Raw genomic sequence first — 19,938 nt, forward strand, 5'->3', positions numbered from 1 at the left:
CCACTTGTATAATTTTTTAACCTATTCATAACAATCCTGATGAATAATTTACGTCGTGACTTAAGACGCAGCCACCGTACGATAGATCTGCCGACTGAACGTTCAGGGCGGTTCTTAAAGCTATATAATCTACGCTTATCGCGTCCGCGATCTCCACCCACCGGAATTAAACTTGATATCAAACACAATGAATTTCATTACTTCTGTGGTTGGGCATCTTTTGGTTCTAGATATCCTTCGTCTAAACCATGTGATAACGAGAAGAATGATTATCTCTGCGTCATTGTTTTTTGAGTGTACTTCCGCCGTTCATATTCGTTTGTGTGATGCCCAGATGAGAGTAGGATTATAGAACATTTATTGATTCTAATCCTGCGCCTCCCATTTCCCTTCTTGAAGTTACCCGCTAATGCTGGTTCAAACAAACGATAATTTACTTTCCTATCGTTTTTTTCTTTTATGTATCATTCTTTCAGAGAGCCATTTCAATAATGAAAAGATTTGATAGTTAGAAAAAATGATTGCAACTATATTGCTATCTTCAATTATGCGGATAAACCTGTTATGTTAAACCTGTATCCGTCCATTTACGCCCGTCACCAATAGGACAGACATCATTGATTGAGCACAGCCACTCTATTAACCGCTGACTATACAGTCATGACTAATCACTGGTTACAGTCGCTCCAGTAACTCAAGTCATAACTGGACACAGTCGTACCAGTCCGTGCATCCAATTCATTGGCACCAACGTCAACGTACATTCGTCGAACGCATCGGTCCACACCAACCAACAGTATCGGTCCAGACTGTCACCAACAGTATCGGTCCAGTCTGTCACCAACAGTATCGATCCAGTCTGTCACCAACAGTATCGGTCCAGACTGTCACCAACAGTATCGGTCCAGACTGTCACCAACAGTATCGGTCCAGANAGGTAAGAAGGATCGAGGTGATTGAGCTAGGGATTACCATCTCTTGTTAACGAATACCTGCCACTCATCATTTTAAGTAAAATTTGCAGGCTGTTCTCAGACTATATTTACCTTTTTATATATATAGCGGTTTCATTGTGCACTAGGCCGTAGGCATGTCGCCCATTCTTAACGTCGCAGAACATTCACAGCTCGTTACGGCCTCGAACTCGCAACTCATTGCTCTAATTTTGCTTCGCTTAACCGCCCGGCCTCCTCGCCGATTCTGACCAGAAATTGCCGCACAGACGGGATCGAACCCGAACCTCTGTACGTGCTCCAATCCTGGTACTCTGAACTGTATCTACTGGGCCAACTGCTATATGGATCGTGGGAACTAGAGACCTTTCGGTTAGGCAAAACTTCAGCAAACATTGATGGTAAAGTCAATGAAAAAAAGTTTAAAGGATCTTTTACCTATACGGCCGATGTGCATGCCCCAGCGGCCGATGTGCATGCCCCAGCGGCTGATGTGCATGCCCCAGCGGCCGATGGCGTGCCCCAGCGGCTGATGTGCATGCCCCAGCGGCCGATGGCATGTCCCAGCGGCCGATGTGCATGCCCCAGCGGCCGATGTGCATGCCCCAGCGGCCGATGTGCATGCCCCAGCGGCCGATGTGCATGCCCACGGCGCGCACGTGGACGTGGTTTGGATTTCGCCATGTTTGGCAAGGGCTACTTGAGCATTGCTTAATGCGCGAGTACCGATAAAATACATTTGAGGCATAATTAAGGTCTATTTTAATTCTTAAAGCTTTTGAACAAAAATATACTAAAGCAGAAGTTTTGTTTCTTGGTACGAACAATTTTGACCAAATATATCCCTCGATTCTTTAAATTTTTCAATTGCTTGTCTGCCAAAAATATTGAAAACGATAAAGCGAAAGATGTTATTTTGCCTTCCTTAATTTGCGCCACTCTGCTTCGGATAACACGATAATTCTTAATGTCATAATTATCCACCGTAAAAGTAGCCAGAAGAACGCAATGTTTCCTTATATGTTCATTAGTCCCAAATATTTGGCCTGACAAAAAAGCTCGAAACATTCGAATCAAAACACACGACACTCTTTTAATAAAAATTAAAATGGGACTACGAGTTCAGCCTAAATCTAGCGTGAACCTCGATCTGGCGTAAATTTAACGCTTAAATCTTACGTAAAATCCAAGCTGCGACTCCAGCTTAGGAGGTATTTTCATTTTCTCATAATGTATTTAATAGTCGAGGTTAGACTAGCAGATATAATAAGCATCGGTGCACCAGCCATAATTTTATTTGGGTATATCCTATGTTACATATGACTTTGAATTTTGTATAATTGAAATGCACATGGAATGGGCAGGGTGGCCCAGTGGTCACAGTTAAGAGTACCAGGATTGCAGCAGAGAGGCGCGGGTTCGATCCCAGCTCTGTGCGCCAGTTTCTGGTCAGAATCGGCGAGGAGGCCGGGCGGTTAAGAACAGCAAAATTAGAGCAGGGAGTTGTATGTTCGAGACCGCAACAAGCTGTGAATTATCTGCGATGTAACGAATCGTCGACAGGCCTGCAGCCCATCAACGTTGAATTCGTTATTGTTATCACCTAAGATTCATCAGTATTAACGGGATTAGGGATACTGGAATTAGCAGAATTTGGATAACAGGATTTAAAATTTCCCGAAATTATGGAACCAAGGTAATGCGAGGCTTACCGTGTAGCAGAGAATAAATTTGAACACCATCAAGATAAATCAAGGTAAGAAGGATCGAGGTGATTGAGCTAGGGATTACCAAACGAATACCTGCCACTCATCATTTTAAGTAAAATTTGCAGGCTGTTTTCAGACATTATTTATATTTTTATATTGTTGGGAAAATTCTTCAACAAGCCTTCTTGGAGCTTACTAGGAAGAAGCAGAGCGGGCTCGTCTTAAGGCAGACACGCGGCTCTCTGCTAATAACTTTAACCGCGTACTTGAACGGTCACCTGAAGTTCCACTGTTCCTAGTTTTGTGCCACGTTTTCCTAAATATTTACTTACGGTCTTATTTTGTTGTGCACAACCTTAGCCTATTTATTCCTTTGATTTATGGTGCATGTTTTTGTCACTTCATTACGAACGCTTTGGCTGGCCCGTCAACCATGGTGTCTGTCTGCCCTGATTAATTCATTTGCTTAATAGTATAGCCTTTGCTGACCAACACTCTAAATTATGATTAAACCTGGGGAGCATTCTACTTTGATTGGCGGGTATAGTTGAATCTCTTACTTTGCTTTAACTATTACATTTAACCTATAAAAGCCAAAGTGTTCTTGTTAAGTTTTGGTGCATTTATACGTGGAAAAGTGGCGACCTATTTGACTTCTATAGCTCGCGGGTTTCAATATCGTCTAAATAATACCGCATTAAAACTTTCGTCAAAATTTGCATATTTATATGGACACGGCATCTCTGAAAGCACAGCTTGTGTACTTTTGATTTAATAAGGTGAGCTCTGAACTGGAATTAATTCAATACTGAAACTCTGAAATTTTAACAGCTTAGCCTAGTACTTGTAGCTCCGAGGTTTTAATACAACGTATCTTTTCATTCAGTATGTCATCTTCTAAACTTCAAGTTACGACCACCATAAAGCCGACCTGGACGCTACGTTTTCTAAAAACTGTATTTCCTCGTGGAGAACAACTACTACCTGTACAGCAGAAGATATATATGATTAAATCGGTTTAACTCCTTTCATTGTTGTCACTTGATTAAACCTTGATAAATTATTGCGTCTCAACTTAGAGTTTAGGATTACAATCTGCGTAGGGAGAAATACCCTACAATATTTATAGCCGTTTCATTGTATACTAGGCCGTAGGCATGTCGCCCATTCTTAACATCGCAGAACATTCACAGCTTGTTGCGGCCTCGAACTCTCAACTCATTGCTCTGATTTTGCTGTGCTTAACCGCCCGGCCTCCTCGCCGATTCTGACCAGAAACTGCCGCACAGACGGGATCGAACCCGAACCTCTTTGCTCCAATCCTGGTACTCTGAACTGTATCCACTGGGCTATTCTGATTATTTATTCCTGCCAAGGGAGGTAGGACTTGTGTTGAGTTAAAATGTATGGATGAATTAATTCGTTTTCTTATCTCTGTTTGTTGACGGACATCGTAAATAAGTTCAGGTAATCGTCACATTACACACAGCTAAGACCAGGGCTAAACAGTCTGTTTATATAGTCAGCAATGGTATAGAATATAATATTCAATTCATCATGCTATATGGAACGTGGGAACTAGAGACTGTCGGTGAAGCAAAATTTCAGCAAACATTGATGGTAAAATCAAAGAAAAAAAGGTTTAAATGATCTGCAATATCGGCACTGCATTTTTTGGAAGACTTTTATTTCAAAGTTATTGTTGAAATAAACACTGATGATCATCTGTTATGTGATGGGTTAAATTTCAAATTACCAAGATCGGCTCAGTGACTTAAGAGTTTATTTTCGCGATCCTGACTCAGTTTTCGCGGGAGCGCAGCCGTGCACCACCAATTTTGTGCACCAATAAACCCTGAATCGAACGCCTTGGATCTCTCTGGACATCCCCAATGAGCCGTGAACCACTCGGTTTTGTCCTCCTCCGGTCTTGCATAAAACCTGCCGTGCACCACCAGGCCGCGGATTGAATATGACTACCGGGCAACGTTAAATTACGTAATTTTTATGTTTATTTATGTCCACCGCGTCTCAGGTTTGGTTTCAGATGGCATTGTTCTGTTCCAAAATTTATCGTCCTTCTACGAGTGGCCGTTCCACCAAGGGCTGGGTCGACGCACGACCCAGGTATGATTGTCCAGAAGTGTTAAAGGCTACGGTCCGGAAGGCAGGAATCATGATGGTCCATTACATCCAGGGCAGTGGTGGTCTTCGGCAGGCGAACCGTTTTCGTCACAATCGGTGAAATGCTGGATGGTTGAGAATAGTAGGGCAGTGAATTGAAAGTTAGAAATCCAAACCTGCTGGAAGAATTGTGCGATGTCTAGTGTTGGCAGCAGTCCAAATTTGGCTAATTCAACTCTGATACCACTATTAATTGACAATAATATTACTCTGTGATATTTGATAATGCTCTCTTGAAAACCAAAGCTTCGTGAAAAATTAAATAATTACATCATAATAACTTGCTCTTCATTCATCATAATAAATTGACAATGAGAAATTTAGCACAGCGATCACAATATTCATGAGGATATACCTGCATCTGGACTGCTGAAGAACATCTAAACTTTCTTCGATTTGCAATCCTTAGAAATTAAAAAAAAACGACTTCCGGAATTTAGGCCTAGTTCCGGAAGTAAATCAACAGCAATGTTAGGGACGTGTGGTCGTCAGTTCCGTGTTTGAATTTCGCAGCTGCTTTCGTATATAATTAGGTACTCGGGACTCTCGGAAACCTTTTGGGGACGTAAATAAAGAATCCCATCTATGATTTCAGTATTTTAAGTAAATTCTACAATTCGTATAGTTTTCAATCGCCAGAAAAAATTTTCTGAAATTTAATCATGGAGAAAGATGTTTCAGAAACGAGAGCATCCACCTCTCAGTCCCATGTACAAGATGCCAGGAATGAAAGAACTCCACTACTCCAGGGGGAAAGATCTGGAGGTGATGGAGATAGAGGAAATATACCTCCAATCAGAATAAGAAGACCTTCATCAGCACTAGAAGTTCCAAATCAGCCTGGAGATAGAGGTTTACGAAAGATTTCTTCTTATGGGTGAGAACAAACTTTAGTGTAGACTGTAGAAAATATATTCTTTCTGACAGTGGTGACTGGTGAGACTGATAAAACCCCTAAATTCAACTTAATTACCTAACTATATATATTTTGTCCCTAAATTACTTATTTTAAGCATTCTTCACTTTCAAATTAGAAAAATTCTATTTGGATTTGGGACATTTCTAGGTACAGATACTTGAGATAGTATCTAGTAGAGATAGGATCATAGGTATGGCTCACTTAGCCTCACTATGGCCCATTATGACTTTTTCCTAAAATTGCTGGTAAGAATGATCATTTTCCTGTCTTACATTTCATGTGTAATTTTTGAAGAATTTAGATAGAAATTGGCGATTTTTCTTATATTTCCTTGAATAATTTGGAAAAAAAGCCTTTGAGAGTACGAACAGATGAAATTGGTCAGATTTGCAGGCATTTTCCATTTTTTGCTGATTCAGAGGGACTTAGGCTAAGGCTATAACCAATTTTTCACCTTAGAGAAAAATATGCATTTTGCCTGCAATTAGGTATCAAAATTATTTGTTATATGATTATTTTTAACATGGATTTTTTGAAAATTCTGTCTAATTTTCCAAATTGGCATTACTTACTTAGCAAAGGCTAAAGTGCACAACTTGAATCACATTTACTTAATCTGATCAAAATAATAAATTATTAATTTGACTTAAGCTCCTAGTATTGGTTATTTAAAATTCACAATTCTTATATCCTTTTCAGAACCCAGCTCCCTGGTTCATGGGCAAACTACTACAGCCCCTCTCCCTATACTGAAGAAAACAAACCTAATAGGTAACGGCATAGTGACAACTGACAAACCAGAGATTTTTTAGAATTGGTTCATTTTCAATTTCCTCATTTACCCAAAATTTAAACCAATTTCTTATGTATGATAATGCTCTGGATACTTTACTGGTCTACTTATAAGACTCAAAAATGAACTTGATGGAGAGTCTAAAAAACTTACTGCTTTGCCACTATGGCCGTAACGGTATGCTTGTCTCACATACATAACTTGCTAAGATTGATAATTCAGAGGCTTTGCTACTCCTCATATTGGGAATAGTTCCTGTTATTAGATTATTTCCAAAATTTAATGCTAATTTTTTGTTCCAGACGTCCATTCCACATTCCCCAAGTACCTTCAAACAGTAACTTTTATCTTGGAGGCAGCAGCGCTGAGGCAAATTATGCAGGGTATAGCAGTGCTGAGGAGCAAATTTCACCTGAAGCTGCTGGAGGTGCAGCAGCAAGAAGCAGAGGTAGCAACCCTCCCTCAAGGCGCACTTCCACCGTGACAGACCCGCACTCGCAGCTCTATACTCGATACCGCTACTACTCCAGGCTCAGAGCACCTGCTGAACCTGAGGATCATGCCCTGGTGAGACAAAGTCAATGTTATGTAGGCAGTGACCAGAAAATGTGGTCAGATGGCAGTATATATTTTTGCAATTGTCCCAGAAGAGATTGAAAAATCCTTTTGGTCTTCTTATATTTTTTCTATGTGTACTGAATCTATGAATTAAGAAATAAATAGGAGAGTTGCTTAAGAAGTTTATTTGGTAGGATATATGAATACATTTAGTTTGCTGCATAGTTCTTGCTGCTAGAAATCTTGTGTCATTCATCTATTATTCTGTTTTACTTATTAAAATTCAATCTCTTCAGTGTAGTCCAATAAAAACCAGCTATTTAGCCAAGTCTTCAAATGTTTTTTCCCAATGGTTTGTTGTGTTTTAACTTGATAATATATGATTTATGTGCCATGGCAATAGATTATTTATGATACAATTTCCTGATTGCAGCTGATGCCTGATCACGTGGTGCCTATTGACTTCCTTCTGCCCTTCATCCCTGGCAGCAAGGCTGTCGGACCTGATGGCAAGCAAGCTTCATATATCACCATGTGAGGCTTGTGATAATATCTTGTTTCCTTCAGTGCCTCACAATTACTGAAGAAATTAGCAGGTGTTACCAGTAAAAATTAAGAAAATATACTTAATCCATATCTCAGGTTCTTGAAGCACCACCATGATGCAAGATGCTGGCTGGTAAGCATGAGGTTCTTATCACTTTTTCAAAATCCATGAGATGTTTCAAAATCATATGTATAGCAAAGATAGTTTAGTCAATCACATTGCCACTTGGATTGGACTAGTCCCAATTTGTTTCTACAAAAGTGATTGTGAACAAAAATCCTGCATATCTGAGAAGAGTGTAGAAAAAACTAATTTTATATCCCACAAATAACATGTAAGGAAAATTTAATCAACTATTAGGGGTAGAATATCCATGAAACCTAATTTTTCACATTCTAAGGAATTTTCTATTGTCTGTTATATTAAACAGAAGTATGAAAATATATTGATATGCCCCTATTTGCACAACTTTGGATGACCCGGACATCTCTTTTTGCTCAAATTTGTCCTGCTGAATTATACCTTGTAAAGGGCAAATTTTGTTTGTACAAGCTGTTCCTAAAAACACCACTAAAAATTAGCATTCACTGCGCTAAAATGTTTAATGTTTTCATTTGATTTGTGTTCAGTGTACATTTTACTATTGCTCACAAGAAACTTAAGCTAACTATGAAACTTTATGGATAAGGTTGTGTATAAATGATTACTGGTCATTTTCATGAATGTGATGTGCTCCTAAAGATGTTGAGTTGATTTAGTTAATCAACCATATATTTTTTCTATATAGGTAGTAAATTTACAATATAAACTGTACATCGCGACGTGAGGCCCGTAACGTTAGGCCAATTGTTATGCTCTTTTATAAATTACTTCTTGTATTGCATCACGGCATTAATACGTACCTATGTATAATGATGTGCCCGCAGCATCAGCATCTGGAACACAATGATGGGAACGTCCCTGCTGACAATGCCATGGGCGTTTGGCAAGGCTGGCTTCGCAGGCGGCCTGGTTATCATGGTCACCATGGGCCTAGTGTGTCTTTTCACCGCCTACAGGATCCTAACCGTGCAGCGGGTGGCAGGTAGGTGGGCAAGGTGTCACTCCAGCCATTGTGTATCAGTGCAGCTGCTGTTGCAGTGTCTGCTTCAGCTGATGTTGATAATTCAGTTGTTTCTACCGATTCTGCTGCTTCATAAAACAAGTGTAGGTACATTTTGGGCAGCGCATCACAGCAAATAAAGTGTCGCTCAACATCTCATAACGTGCGTCGCCTGTGTCAGGTGTGAGCGGCCCGCTGCGGGAAGCTTCTACTCTGTGTCGGGAGGTGTTGGGGGGCGTCTGGGGGCGCCTCATGGAGGGGGGAGCTATCATCTTCTCCATCATCACCCTGCTGGGTGCCCTGGTCGTCTATTGGGTCCTCATGTCCAACTTTCTCTTCAACACCGGAGTCTTCTTACACGGTCAGGCGGGTAGCTTGTAGTGCAATAGTTTTACAGCGGTATGTAGTTAACTACAGTCAACTCTTGCTTTACTTCTACCTCATCTTCTGTACTCATAAATAACTATTTACTACTAGCGAGAAACCAGTTAGGAATCCTGTTATTTTGTTGCCTAACTGTAAAAACCAGTTGAGTTGCCTAATCAATGTGACAAATCAACAACTTATATGAACCTACCAACCAGACGTGACCTACAAACCAGTTAACGTCACCCATCAACCAGTTAACATTACCTATCAACCAGTTAACATGACCTACCTGCTAGTATCAACCAGTTAATGTTACCTATCAACCAGTTAACATGAGCTACATATCAGATAATGTTACCTATTAATCAGTTAACGTGACCCACCAACCAGTTTACGCGAATTAACTGTTAGATCAAAAGCAATGATTAGATTATCATTGTATCACATATATGAGCAATGACATGTTACAGACACCATCTACGATGACGCGTCGTCGGACCGCAACACGAGCGACGTGTTGTGCCCCGTGAACGAGAGCGTGACGGTGGTTAACTCGTCCCTGGTGCTCACCTCGTCTCTCGATGGCGATGACGATACCAGCCTTTTTCAGTTGTTGTGGGACCGACGCCTCACCGTGCCCTTCTACCTGCTCTTCCTCTTCGTGCCGCTCCTCTGCATCAAGAACACGCATATCTTTAGCTACTTCAACTCGCTCGGTGCGGCACTCTTTTGGCGGCTAGCTTTTCAGTAGGGCACTAGAGACGGTTGGCCACTCTGTGGGGCACTTGAGATGGTTGGCCACTCTGTGGGGCACTTGAGACGGTTGGCCACTCTGTGGGGCACTTGAGACGGTTGGCCACTCTGTGGGGCACTTGAGACGGTTGGCCACTCTGTGGGGTACTTGAGACGGTTGGCCACTCAGTGGGGCACTTGAGACGGTTGGCCACTCAGTAGGGCACTTGAGACGGTTGGCCACTCTGTGGGGTACTTGAGACGGTTGGCCACTCAGTGGGTCACTTGAGACGGTTGGCCACTCAGTGGGGCACTTGAGATGGTTGGCCACTCTGTGGGGCACTTGAGACGGTTGGCCACTCTGTGGGGCACTTGAGACGGTTGGCCACTCTTTGAGGCATTGGAGGCAGTTGGCCCCTCTGTGGGATATCCTGCTGCTTTGTTCTCCTGAAATCTCAGAGCTTTTGTGTTATCATGAGGATGGTAACTGAGTGTCCCACTGCAGAGACTGCAAGTGTCTGAATGCAGGCCTTAGTTGTGGGGTAAGGTTTTTGTGTTGGCGCGGCAGTTGTGGGGTTAAGTTGTGTTTTGCCCGGTAGTTGTGGGGTCAAGTTGTATATTCAGGGCAGTTGTGGGGTTAAGTTGTTGTGTAGGCAATGCAGTTGTGAAGTCAAGTTGTTGTGCAGGCAAGGCATTTGTCTCTGAAACCTCCAGCTTGAACTTCTTGAGGTTCTTGATGAGCGTACTATACAGGTTTTAGTTGAACCTGTTGGTAATGTGCTATGCATATTCCTTTAAATATAGCCTAGTCAAATGCATTTAAAAATGTTGAGTCTTTACCCAATATTTAGTTCTTCTGATTATCAGAATCTAACATGATTCCGATTTGGAATTATGATTAGGTAGTAGTTGGGGCTTTATGGTAGGGTTTTCTGTAGCTCTATACAGAAAAACAGGCGTCTTCATCTTTTTAATCGTTTGTCAAAACCTCGTGTGAGAACCAAGATTTCATATTTTACTTAATAATTTGTTTTTTTAAATGTATTCACTTAATTTGTGTGTCATCTCTTTTCATCTCATTACAAAATTTTTTTTTTTGAATTTTGGTAAATTTAGCTTAATGGCCAAACTATGTGTTGATATAATTTTGCATCACTTGTTATATTCACACTAGAGTGTCATCATAATGCATATAGTAAGGTTCAGTGTTATGACATTGTGAGCATAGTATAAGATATGTTTGTCCCTGTGCAGGCGCCGTGTCGGTGTTCTTCATCTATTTCTTCGTGATCGCCAAGACCATCACCTGGGGCATCAACGTGGACCTTGTGGACTCAAATAACCCTTTCTTCGTGCCCATGATCCGCGTGAGTGGGGCTAGGTCCAATTATACAGTTCAATGGTTGCAAGAGATCACGTATGGTATGAAAGACAAATTTGTACGTGTTGTTGCCTGTGTCAAATGTATAATAGTCGCATATTTTCATCAGAATGGTTCCTAAATGCAAAACAACTTGGCTGTTACTGTTTGTGATCCTGAATCTTGGCTTGTAGTTACAGTTTTGCCCACCCATCACTGGTACTCTACACTAGCATGTAAAGTAGCCTATTTATATTAGTAATATTATATTTTTTTATATTTTATATATTATATTAATATATTTTTAATGCCTATTTATAATCGCACCAAGAGGAACATTAATGCCACTCTACCATTAATGACGTGTGATGATAATGATGAATTGTCTTCTATTTATCAAAAATCCGAAAGAATGAAATGCCATAAAAATCCATGATTGGTATTTCAACAGGGAATAAATCAACTGAAATATTGCATATTCTTGTTCCTATTTTTTTTCATTTAAATTCCTGATTTACTGGTATCAATATTTTTATGATTAACCCTCCTGTTACCTTCGGAACAAAATGACATGCTGCTCCGACGTATCCCGGAGNTAGCCTCCTTATTCCTAAATACTGCCTTGCTGACGTATGTGTCTTGTATGTGTACACACTCTTATCTCTGTGTAGCCTCCTTATTCCTAAATACTGCCTTGCTGACGTATGTGTCTTGTATGTGTACACACTCTTATCTCTGTGTAGCCTCCTTATTCCTAAATACTGCCTTGCTGACGTATGTGTCTTGTATGTGTACACACTCTTATCTCTGTGTAGCCTCCTTATTCCTAAATACTGCCTTGCTGACGTATGTGTCTTGTATGTGTACACACTCTTATCTCTGTGTAGCCTCCTTATTCCTAAATACTGCCTTGCTGACGTATGTGTCTTGTATGTGTACACACTCTTATCTCTGTGTAGCCTCCTTATTCCTAAATACTGCCTTGCTGACGTATGTGTCTTGTATGTGTACACACTCTTATCTCTGTGTAGCCTCCTTATTCCTAAATACTGCCTTGCTGACGTATGTGTCTTGTATGTGTACACACTCTTATCTCTGTGTAGCCTCCTTATTCCTAAATACTGCCTTGCTGATGTATGTGTCTTGTATGTGTACACACTCTTATCTCTGTGTAGCCTCCTTATTCCTAAATACTGCCTTGCTGACGTATGTGTGTCTTAAAGTACACAAGAATAGAGATCTCTGTATAGTCTGTGATCACTGTATAGTCTCATTAAGTTTGTCTAACTTCTATTTTGAGAGAAAAATTTGAGTGCCGGGGAATCATGTATATACAATTATTAAGTTTATAGATAGTCATCTACAGAAATCATTAATAATTAGTTTGGCACCATACACTTAGTGAATACATTTATTATATCAATCTCTTGATTGAGAAAAGCAAAACTTAGGATTAATAGTATCGTATTGTGTCGAATATTTAACAATAAATCATCCAAAAACGTGCTTTTCATGAACTGAAATATTTATTCCTTCTTATGCAAGTACTGACGACGTAATATTTGTAAATTTTTACAAATGTATAACCTGGTCAAAGTACGGAAGCTTCGCCATATTTGAATGACGCAAGCAAGTTACGGCCGCTCTTTGCATGGCTAAAAGTTGCTTTATTTTCGCAGAATTTCTTGGACAACTTCCCTCCTCACGCGACGGCCCTCGCAGTCGTCAGGATCTTCCTCCTCTTCCAGATGGTGACCGTGAGTTCTGAGGGCAGCTGGCTACTAGCAGGCATTTCTGAAGGCAGCTGGTTAGCCCTGGGCAGTTTTGAAGGCAGCTGGTTAGCCGTGGGCAGTTCTGAAGGCAGCTGGTTAGCCGTGGGCTGTTCTGAAGGCTGCTGCACAGGGCAGTAGTGTTTGTGTATAACGACCCTGAACTAGCATTTGGAGTAGTGACGACTGAGCGTCGGTGACTGCAGTGTCCTAAACATTTCTTTGCGTATGTTCAGCTGATGGTGATTAAATCCCACAATTACCCTCATTCCCTGCAGGTGTTCCCGCTGCTGTGCGTGTTCCTAAGAACGCAGCTGCTGTGCTACGTCCGCGGCCCCTCGGCCCCCCCGCCCTCCTTCGTCGCCTCGTCCGCCGTCAACGCAGCCCTCCTCGCCACCTGCGTCCTCGTCGCCGTCCTCTACACTGAGCTGAAGGGGCGACGGAATAATGTAAGAGGGATGGGATGCGGGCTGCCCGGATACTAAGAAGCCTTTGAAGAGCGGCAGGCATGATGCCAGAAACTATGAGTGACGAGGCCAGAACGGTACTGGCGGAAGGTTTTCATGGTTTCTCTCTCAGAGGGCAGAGCAGCAACGAGCGGTGAAAATTTGTGGTTTGCTTGGAAGACCTCGGCAGGTAACCGGTGAGTTGTCCCTCATCAGGTGACCTGCGTAGTAATGTGAAGTGTTCTGTTATGGACTGTTAACGTGCAGATGGGTAAGCGCGTGCTTAGGGCTGGTCTACGTGCTGGTAACGGTCTTTTTAATAGTCTGTTAACGTGCAGGTGGGTGGGCGCGTTCTCAGGGCTGGTCTACGTGTTCCTGCTGCCGTGCGGTCTGCACCTGCAGGCGCTGTTCCTGAAAGGAGAGCTCACGGCGCCCGCCGTCCTGCTGCACGGCTTCGTCATCTGCCTCGGTGTCGCCAACTTCGTCGCGCAGTTTTTCCTCTGAACGCGCGTCCTGTTATGGCCCTAGTGATTCTGTATACTGAAATTCGCGTATTTTATTGCATGTGTTCTCTCGTAAATTCGTGCTATTGCTTGTGCTTTCTGGTAATCTGGGAAAAATGGGAAAAATTTTGTGAAGTAATTTCCTTGCTTATGTCTAAGCAGAATAGGATGAGCTTGCACATTCCATGGCTCAAGTTTTAGATCACCGTGTCTTACTAAAGTGAATATAGGAATTCGCGTTTTTATAGTTTTTAGCGCATATTTCTTAGAAACGGACTGGACAAATTTTAGAGCCCATGTCCCACAATATAGCTACGATCTCTTGCATTCTAAGTTGAACTTCGCTAGAAAATATGCTACAATCAAACTGTATGTAATGGAATAAGCTAGATTCAATTAACAAATAAGTTGAGACATGTACTACATCTTGATGCTGAATCCTTTTGTGTGGAGCGCCCAAAACTAAATAATCACAAGGTTCATTGTAACGCAATTTAATCTATGGTCTAATGGAATCTATGTAACGCAATGGAATCTATGGTCTAATGGAATCTATGTAACGCAATGGAATGTATGTAATGCAATGGAATCTAGGTAACGCAATGGAATCTATGTAACGCAATGGAATCTATACGCCCATGTCAGAGACGATATTTAATGACATCAGACGGGGATAATTCGCTGACAGTTAATTAAATAGAGTCAATACTGACGATATTCTAGTTTACGAATTAATTGTTTCCATGACTATGGGGTTTCTTGACATAAATTACAGTCAATACTCTTGTTAATGAAGTACCTCTGTGAATCAATGGTAGCTCAAACTAGATGCGATAATTTTAATACGGCGGCAAATTGCCCTCTTGTCAGATGGAAGTGGAAACATGAGATCTAATTTAGCTGGAAATAGCAATGTTTTTAAACTACGTTGAAAGTTAAATACGCTTATTGAGGCTGGTTAAATTGGGTGACATGAGGCCACTCGGGAACGTCTACTGTAAGACAACTAAAGCGATCAGGTGATGATAGTGATGCGTTGTAACATTGTCCCCTGTAGATATTCTATGGGATTCTTTTTTTTCCAGCGCAATTCTTTTTTTTCTCGCTGATTTTAATCTCATTTGTGTTTATTTTAACGCCATGATATTAGTCTCTATTTACTCTATTCCTCTTTCTTTTTACTTGTTCACTTCAGTGCTTGGTTTCTATTTTTAGAGTTTAATTTTGGTCTCTGTTATACCTATGCTTAGCGGCATTTGTTCAGGTGCCATTCATTCTCATATTCATGTTGCTGAATGCCTCATGAGCATATGTTTAATTTACAATACTCTACGTGACTGCTAATGTACTCTCATGAAAGCTCGCTGTATTGCATTTCATAAGAATTCTTTCCAGTCTAGTGCATTTCAAGGTCACCAATATACATATGTTTTTTGTTCGATGCTATGCCAAGATTATCTTGATATTAATGCAGTTTGTATTAGTTTGTATTAATATTATCTTGACCCTTAGCTTCTTCTTAGCTATGTCGAGCTGAAGCTTGTGTAACCTTCACTTGCTCCCAACTCGTCAGGCTTTCAGGAAGCTTTTGCCTTGATGTCCGTCACAGAAAATCCAATGCCTGATGTGCACTAAATTGATGCCTGTGGCCCCTGTCACGCCAGGTTATTTTCTTTGTAAACCTATCATAGCTGCAGGGCAGTCTATTTCAACCATCACTGTAGTGACTGTGCTGCGGTGTCTGTATAACCATCTGTGCTGTGCAGTAGTGTCTGTATAACCATCTGTGCTGTGCAGTGGTGCCTGTATAACCATCTGTGCTGTGCTGTGATGTCTGTATAACCATCTGTGTTGTGCAGTGGTGTCTGTATAACCATCTGTGCTGTGCTGCGGTGTCTGTATAACCATCTGTGCTGTGCTGCGGTGTCTGTATAACCATCTGTGCTGTGCAGTGGTGTCTGTATAACCATCTGTGCTGTGCAGTGGTGTCTGTATAACCATCTGTGTTGTGCAGTGGTGTCTGTATAACCATGAGTGCAGTGCTTCATTCACTCCCCGTCTTCCATTTTCAATTATTGTTTGCTAACGTAAGCGAATTTCAGCTGCCCTAAATATCGTTTTTATTGAACGCCCAAGAATTGTTCACTACGAGCGTCTGGTATGCAATATACGGTATGTATATTATTATACACACTATGACGTGCATACTTATGTATAGTGAGTGTCTGGACGAGGTATCCTGTTTGCTATTATTGACTATTCTTCTATTCATGTTGTGCAAAGTCGTTTATTTACAATGAGCTCTTGACTGCAAACCCCCAGAGAGATTATATCGAGCTGACATCTTCTCCTAATATTATAATTTATTTACTCAATAACATTAGACTCGAACGATGCGAACACTGAAGGCTCCACTTACCTGATAAAAGTGCCCGAGTGTGTATGTAAAGAATATACTCGTGTATGTTTAATGTAGAGTTCGATATATAATAAATTTCGTGAGAATATTTCAGAATAAATTTTACTGCTCATGTTTTAAAAGCAAGAAATACCTCGAGCCCATATTATACTCGCATGCTCATGAACTGCTTCTCTGCCTCCATATTCGCAATAATAATCTTATAGAAAATATATTATTTTGATATGGTACGCTTTTATCTTAAGTTCTTTGCTCTTATTACGCTCGCTTGTTATCAAAGACGTAAGTTTATCTCGTTTAGCGGGGAATAACTTTATTTAACCGTGTTTATTCTGTACATTTTCCACTTACATTGATGCAGATGACAGACGCTGGTTAGCGATAGATAATTACACTCTCGTTCACAAGGAATTTAAATTAGAATTAAGCGTTTGGATGCAGAGCAAACCATTCTATTGATAAGAATTATCAATAGAATGATTATTACCTATTTCTATATCATATTACAGATTATTAGTTCTATCACAACGTTATCTCTTCCCTCATTCAGGAAGTTGCTCTGATTATTTTTAGCCAAAGCTACTGTAAAATTTTGCCTTGTTTTTGTTCGCTGCACTGACTGTAAAAGTTCAGTCAATAGAAATGAATGACCGAATGCTTCACTAACAAGAGATGATCTTTTTAATTTGTATTTCTGATTGTAAAATGTTTGTAACGCGTCCGCCAGACTAATCTCGTAGAACCTTGATTACTTTTATTTGTTTTATATCTGAAGTTATGAAGCTTAATGCTCGTGTTATTGCGCCAGTGATGTTATCGTTACATCACTGCTTCTCGAATCTCGCTTCGTGTTCTTAATAGTTATATATTATTCATTTATTTTATATATTTTTGTTTATTCAGCCTAGTTTTCTTTTTACAAAAATTGTTATCGTCTGTGCCTGCCACTGCCTGGAGTCCACTAAACGTGCAAAAACAGTGACCGCCTTTTCGCACTATTTTTTGTTGCTGTAACATCACCAAACTTTCGTCGTACAAAATAATATTGGCTCTGCATTGCCTTTCAGGTACGAATATCATTGAAAAAAACTATTGTCATCTTTGGTAGTATTTTTTTGTGTCACTTGTCCTAGCCCCGTGATCAATGTTAACTGGTGGCGGTAGCGGTTTTGCACATGTTTTATAAAATCAATATTTCGTAAAATATATATTTTACGATCCTTAGATTTAGTTACTTCGTTCGCCCTAGTCTCTCGTCGGATGAAGCTTTATATATATGCATATATTTCAGAGATGGAAATATTTTAATAATTATAGACTCAGAACTATTGTGAAATTTTCCTTGCCCTGCTTCTGAGTATATTTTTTTAGCATCTCGACGAGTTCCTCCTTCACTGGGAACTTTTGACGCGTGTCTGTGCGCGTCAGAAGTCCTATGGGATTTCGCGCTCCTAGGGGGATTGTTCCTAAGCGCCCCACAATAAAGTGCGCAGTGTCTGACGGCTGGTCTCTGTTGTAGGGTTAAGTTATTATGTAGGTAGGATTCCTTGCATTAAGTTATAATGTAGGTAGGATTCCTTACATTAAAATATTATGTAGGTAGGATTCCTTGCATTAAGTTATAATGTAGGTAGGATTCCTTGTGTTTCCCTTCTCTGTCTCTCTCGTGCGGGCGGCCGACGTCCCGTGTAAGCGACCTCTTGTATGAGTGTCTTAGTTTCTGTTGCCCTTCACCTGTCCCTTCTTGTCACTTCGTCTCTTTGAGATGCTAACGCTGCTTCTTTCGCGCCAGCTTCAGAGGGCTGGACAATTGATACCTTCCGCTTCTTGTGGGTGATGCATAATTTGAGAAATTGTCATTTATAAAACATCCCGCCTTGCTTGCGGTATTAATTTCTAACCTCCGGTGCAAAATAGCTTGATATCTGCTGGGACATTTTCCGGTAATAGGTCTTCCTTCCCTATGAATCTCGCTATTAGGTCATGCAGAGGCGTGTAAGATCCGTCTCTACAAGATGATTGCATTGTACTTCTTTCCTGATGTGCACCGGTCCAGACTTCATCTCCGATGTCCATTCCTTGTCTTTTGTTGCTGTACACCTGTACTAGCTGCTTCTTTGTTGCTGTACACCTGTACTAGCTACTTCTTTGTTGCTGTACACCTGTACTAGCTGCTTCTTTGTTGCTGTATACCTGTACTAGCTACTTCTTTGTTGCTGTACACCTGTACTAGCTGCTTCTTTGTTGCTGTACACCTGTACTAGCTACTTCTTTGTTGCTGTACACCTGTACTAGCTACTTCTTTGTTGCTGTACACCTGTACTAGCTACTTCTTTGTTGCTGTACACCTGTACTAGCTACTTCTTTGTTGCTGTGCACCTGTACTAGCCACTTCTTTGTTGCTGTGCACCTGTACTAGCCACTTCTTTGTTGCTGTGCACCTGTACTTGCTACTAATTTATTTCTTTGCGCCTTTTTTACAAGTCTTGTGAATACAGTCTCGATTAGCTGATAGTTTTCTGCCACCTCTTCATGATTACTATTGCTTTATCAACCTTTCAACAGGTACATTCTCAGGTTTGTACATCTAGTTTTACTTAAAATGTGGCTTAAGTCATGACTAATCCGTTTAACGCAAGGTTGCTATTCATTTAAAACCGCAGCATATCTTCGTCTAAAACACTGAAAGAAAATTCAACTGCGCCCAAATGCAGGGTAATAATCCAATCGCTGCTCAATTTTCGTTGATGCCTTTAAAATTTCTTTTAATCGTTACAAGTTGTTGAAAATCTTGATATTTGAAGGTGCGAAATTGGAGGGGTAAAATGTATTGCTAAATTAGAAATAAATCTCGTTCATACGAAAATAAATTAGGTCCACAAATCCATGCATAATCCTTATGATCCAAACAACTCACTGACCGTAAATTATTTGTATCGCATTGTTGTCTGCACTTTTCATTGAATCTTTATGAAAAAAACTGAGCTGCTACAGGCCCGCAGTTGTGATTTTGCTTGGACGATAATCAAGCAAAGCAGGTTTTGTGAAGACGTTCGGCGATGTCCACTGACGTCCATCAGCAAAGCAGGTTTTGTGAAGACGTTCGGCGATGCCCACTGACGTCCATCAGCAAAGCAGGTTTTGTGAAGACGTTCGGCGATGTCCACTGACGTCCATCAGCAAAGCAGGTTTTGTGAAGACGTTCGGCGATGTCCCCCGCCGATGTCCACTGATGTCTATCATCTTGCTCCCGTCTTGCTCCCGTCCACAAACAGTAGTGTTAGGCTAGCCTCCTACTTACCACGAGCCTCCAGACCCACTCTGTACCAGTCGCCCAGGGATCTGGACCTCTGCTCCATGCATCCTACTAGAACCCAACCGTATATCTGGGCTGGTCCTTCAGACAAATATAATTTTATTGGACCGCGATTTCTATTATAATTCTGTATGAGATTATTCAGAGAGTTTTCACACACGATCCTACATCGCCCTAATTCTTCGTTGAGGTGCCCAATAGGGATCATAGGTGTTAAGAATCGGCACCAGGCCTACAGCCTACTAAACGCTGAAACCGC

At 41.0% G+C, this 19,938-nt stretch overlaps 1 protein-coding gene across 1 annotated transcript; it reads left to right on the top strand.

Moving 5' to 3' along the window:
* The first annotated feature begins 5,336 nt into the window (after positions 1-5,336).
* LOC108668754 (sodium-coupled neutral amino acid transporter 9) lies at positions 5,337-15,674 on the top strand. Its single transcript, XM_047879539.1, has 12 exons — positions 5,337-5,723; positions 6,465-6,536; positions 6,861-7,125; positions 7,550-7,650; positions 8,590-8,747; positions 8,947-9,126; positions 9,605-9,850; positions 11,121-11,288; positions 11,822-11,856; positions 12,906-12,983; positions 13,274-13,444; positions 13,709-15,674. Exons 1-12 carry the CDS (start codon positions 5,509-5,511, stop codon positions 13,943-13,945), a joined length of 1,926 nt encoding a protein of 641 aa, XP_047735495.1. The 5' UTR covers positions 5,337-5,508; the 3' UTR covers positions 13,946-15,674.
* The last annotated feature ends 4,264 nt before the right edge of the window (positions 15,675-19,938 follow it).

The sequence above is a fragment of the Hyalella azteca genome, unplaced genomic scaffold (assembly GCF_000764305.2).
Source record: "Hyalella azteca isolate HAZT.00-mixed unplaced genomic scaffold, Hazt_2.0.2 contig3312, whole genome shotgun sequence".
NCBI classification, from domain to species: domain Eukaryota; kingdom Metazoa; phylum Arthropoda; class Malacostraca; order Amphipoda; family Hyalellidae; genus Hyalella; species Hyalella azteca.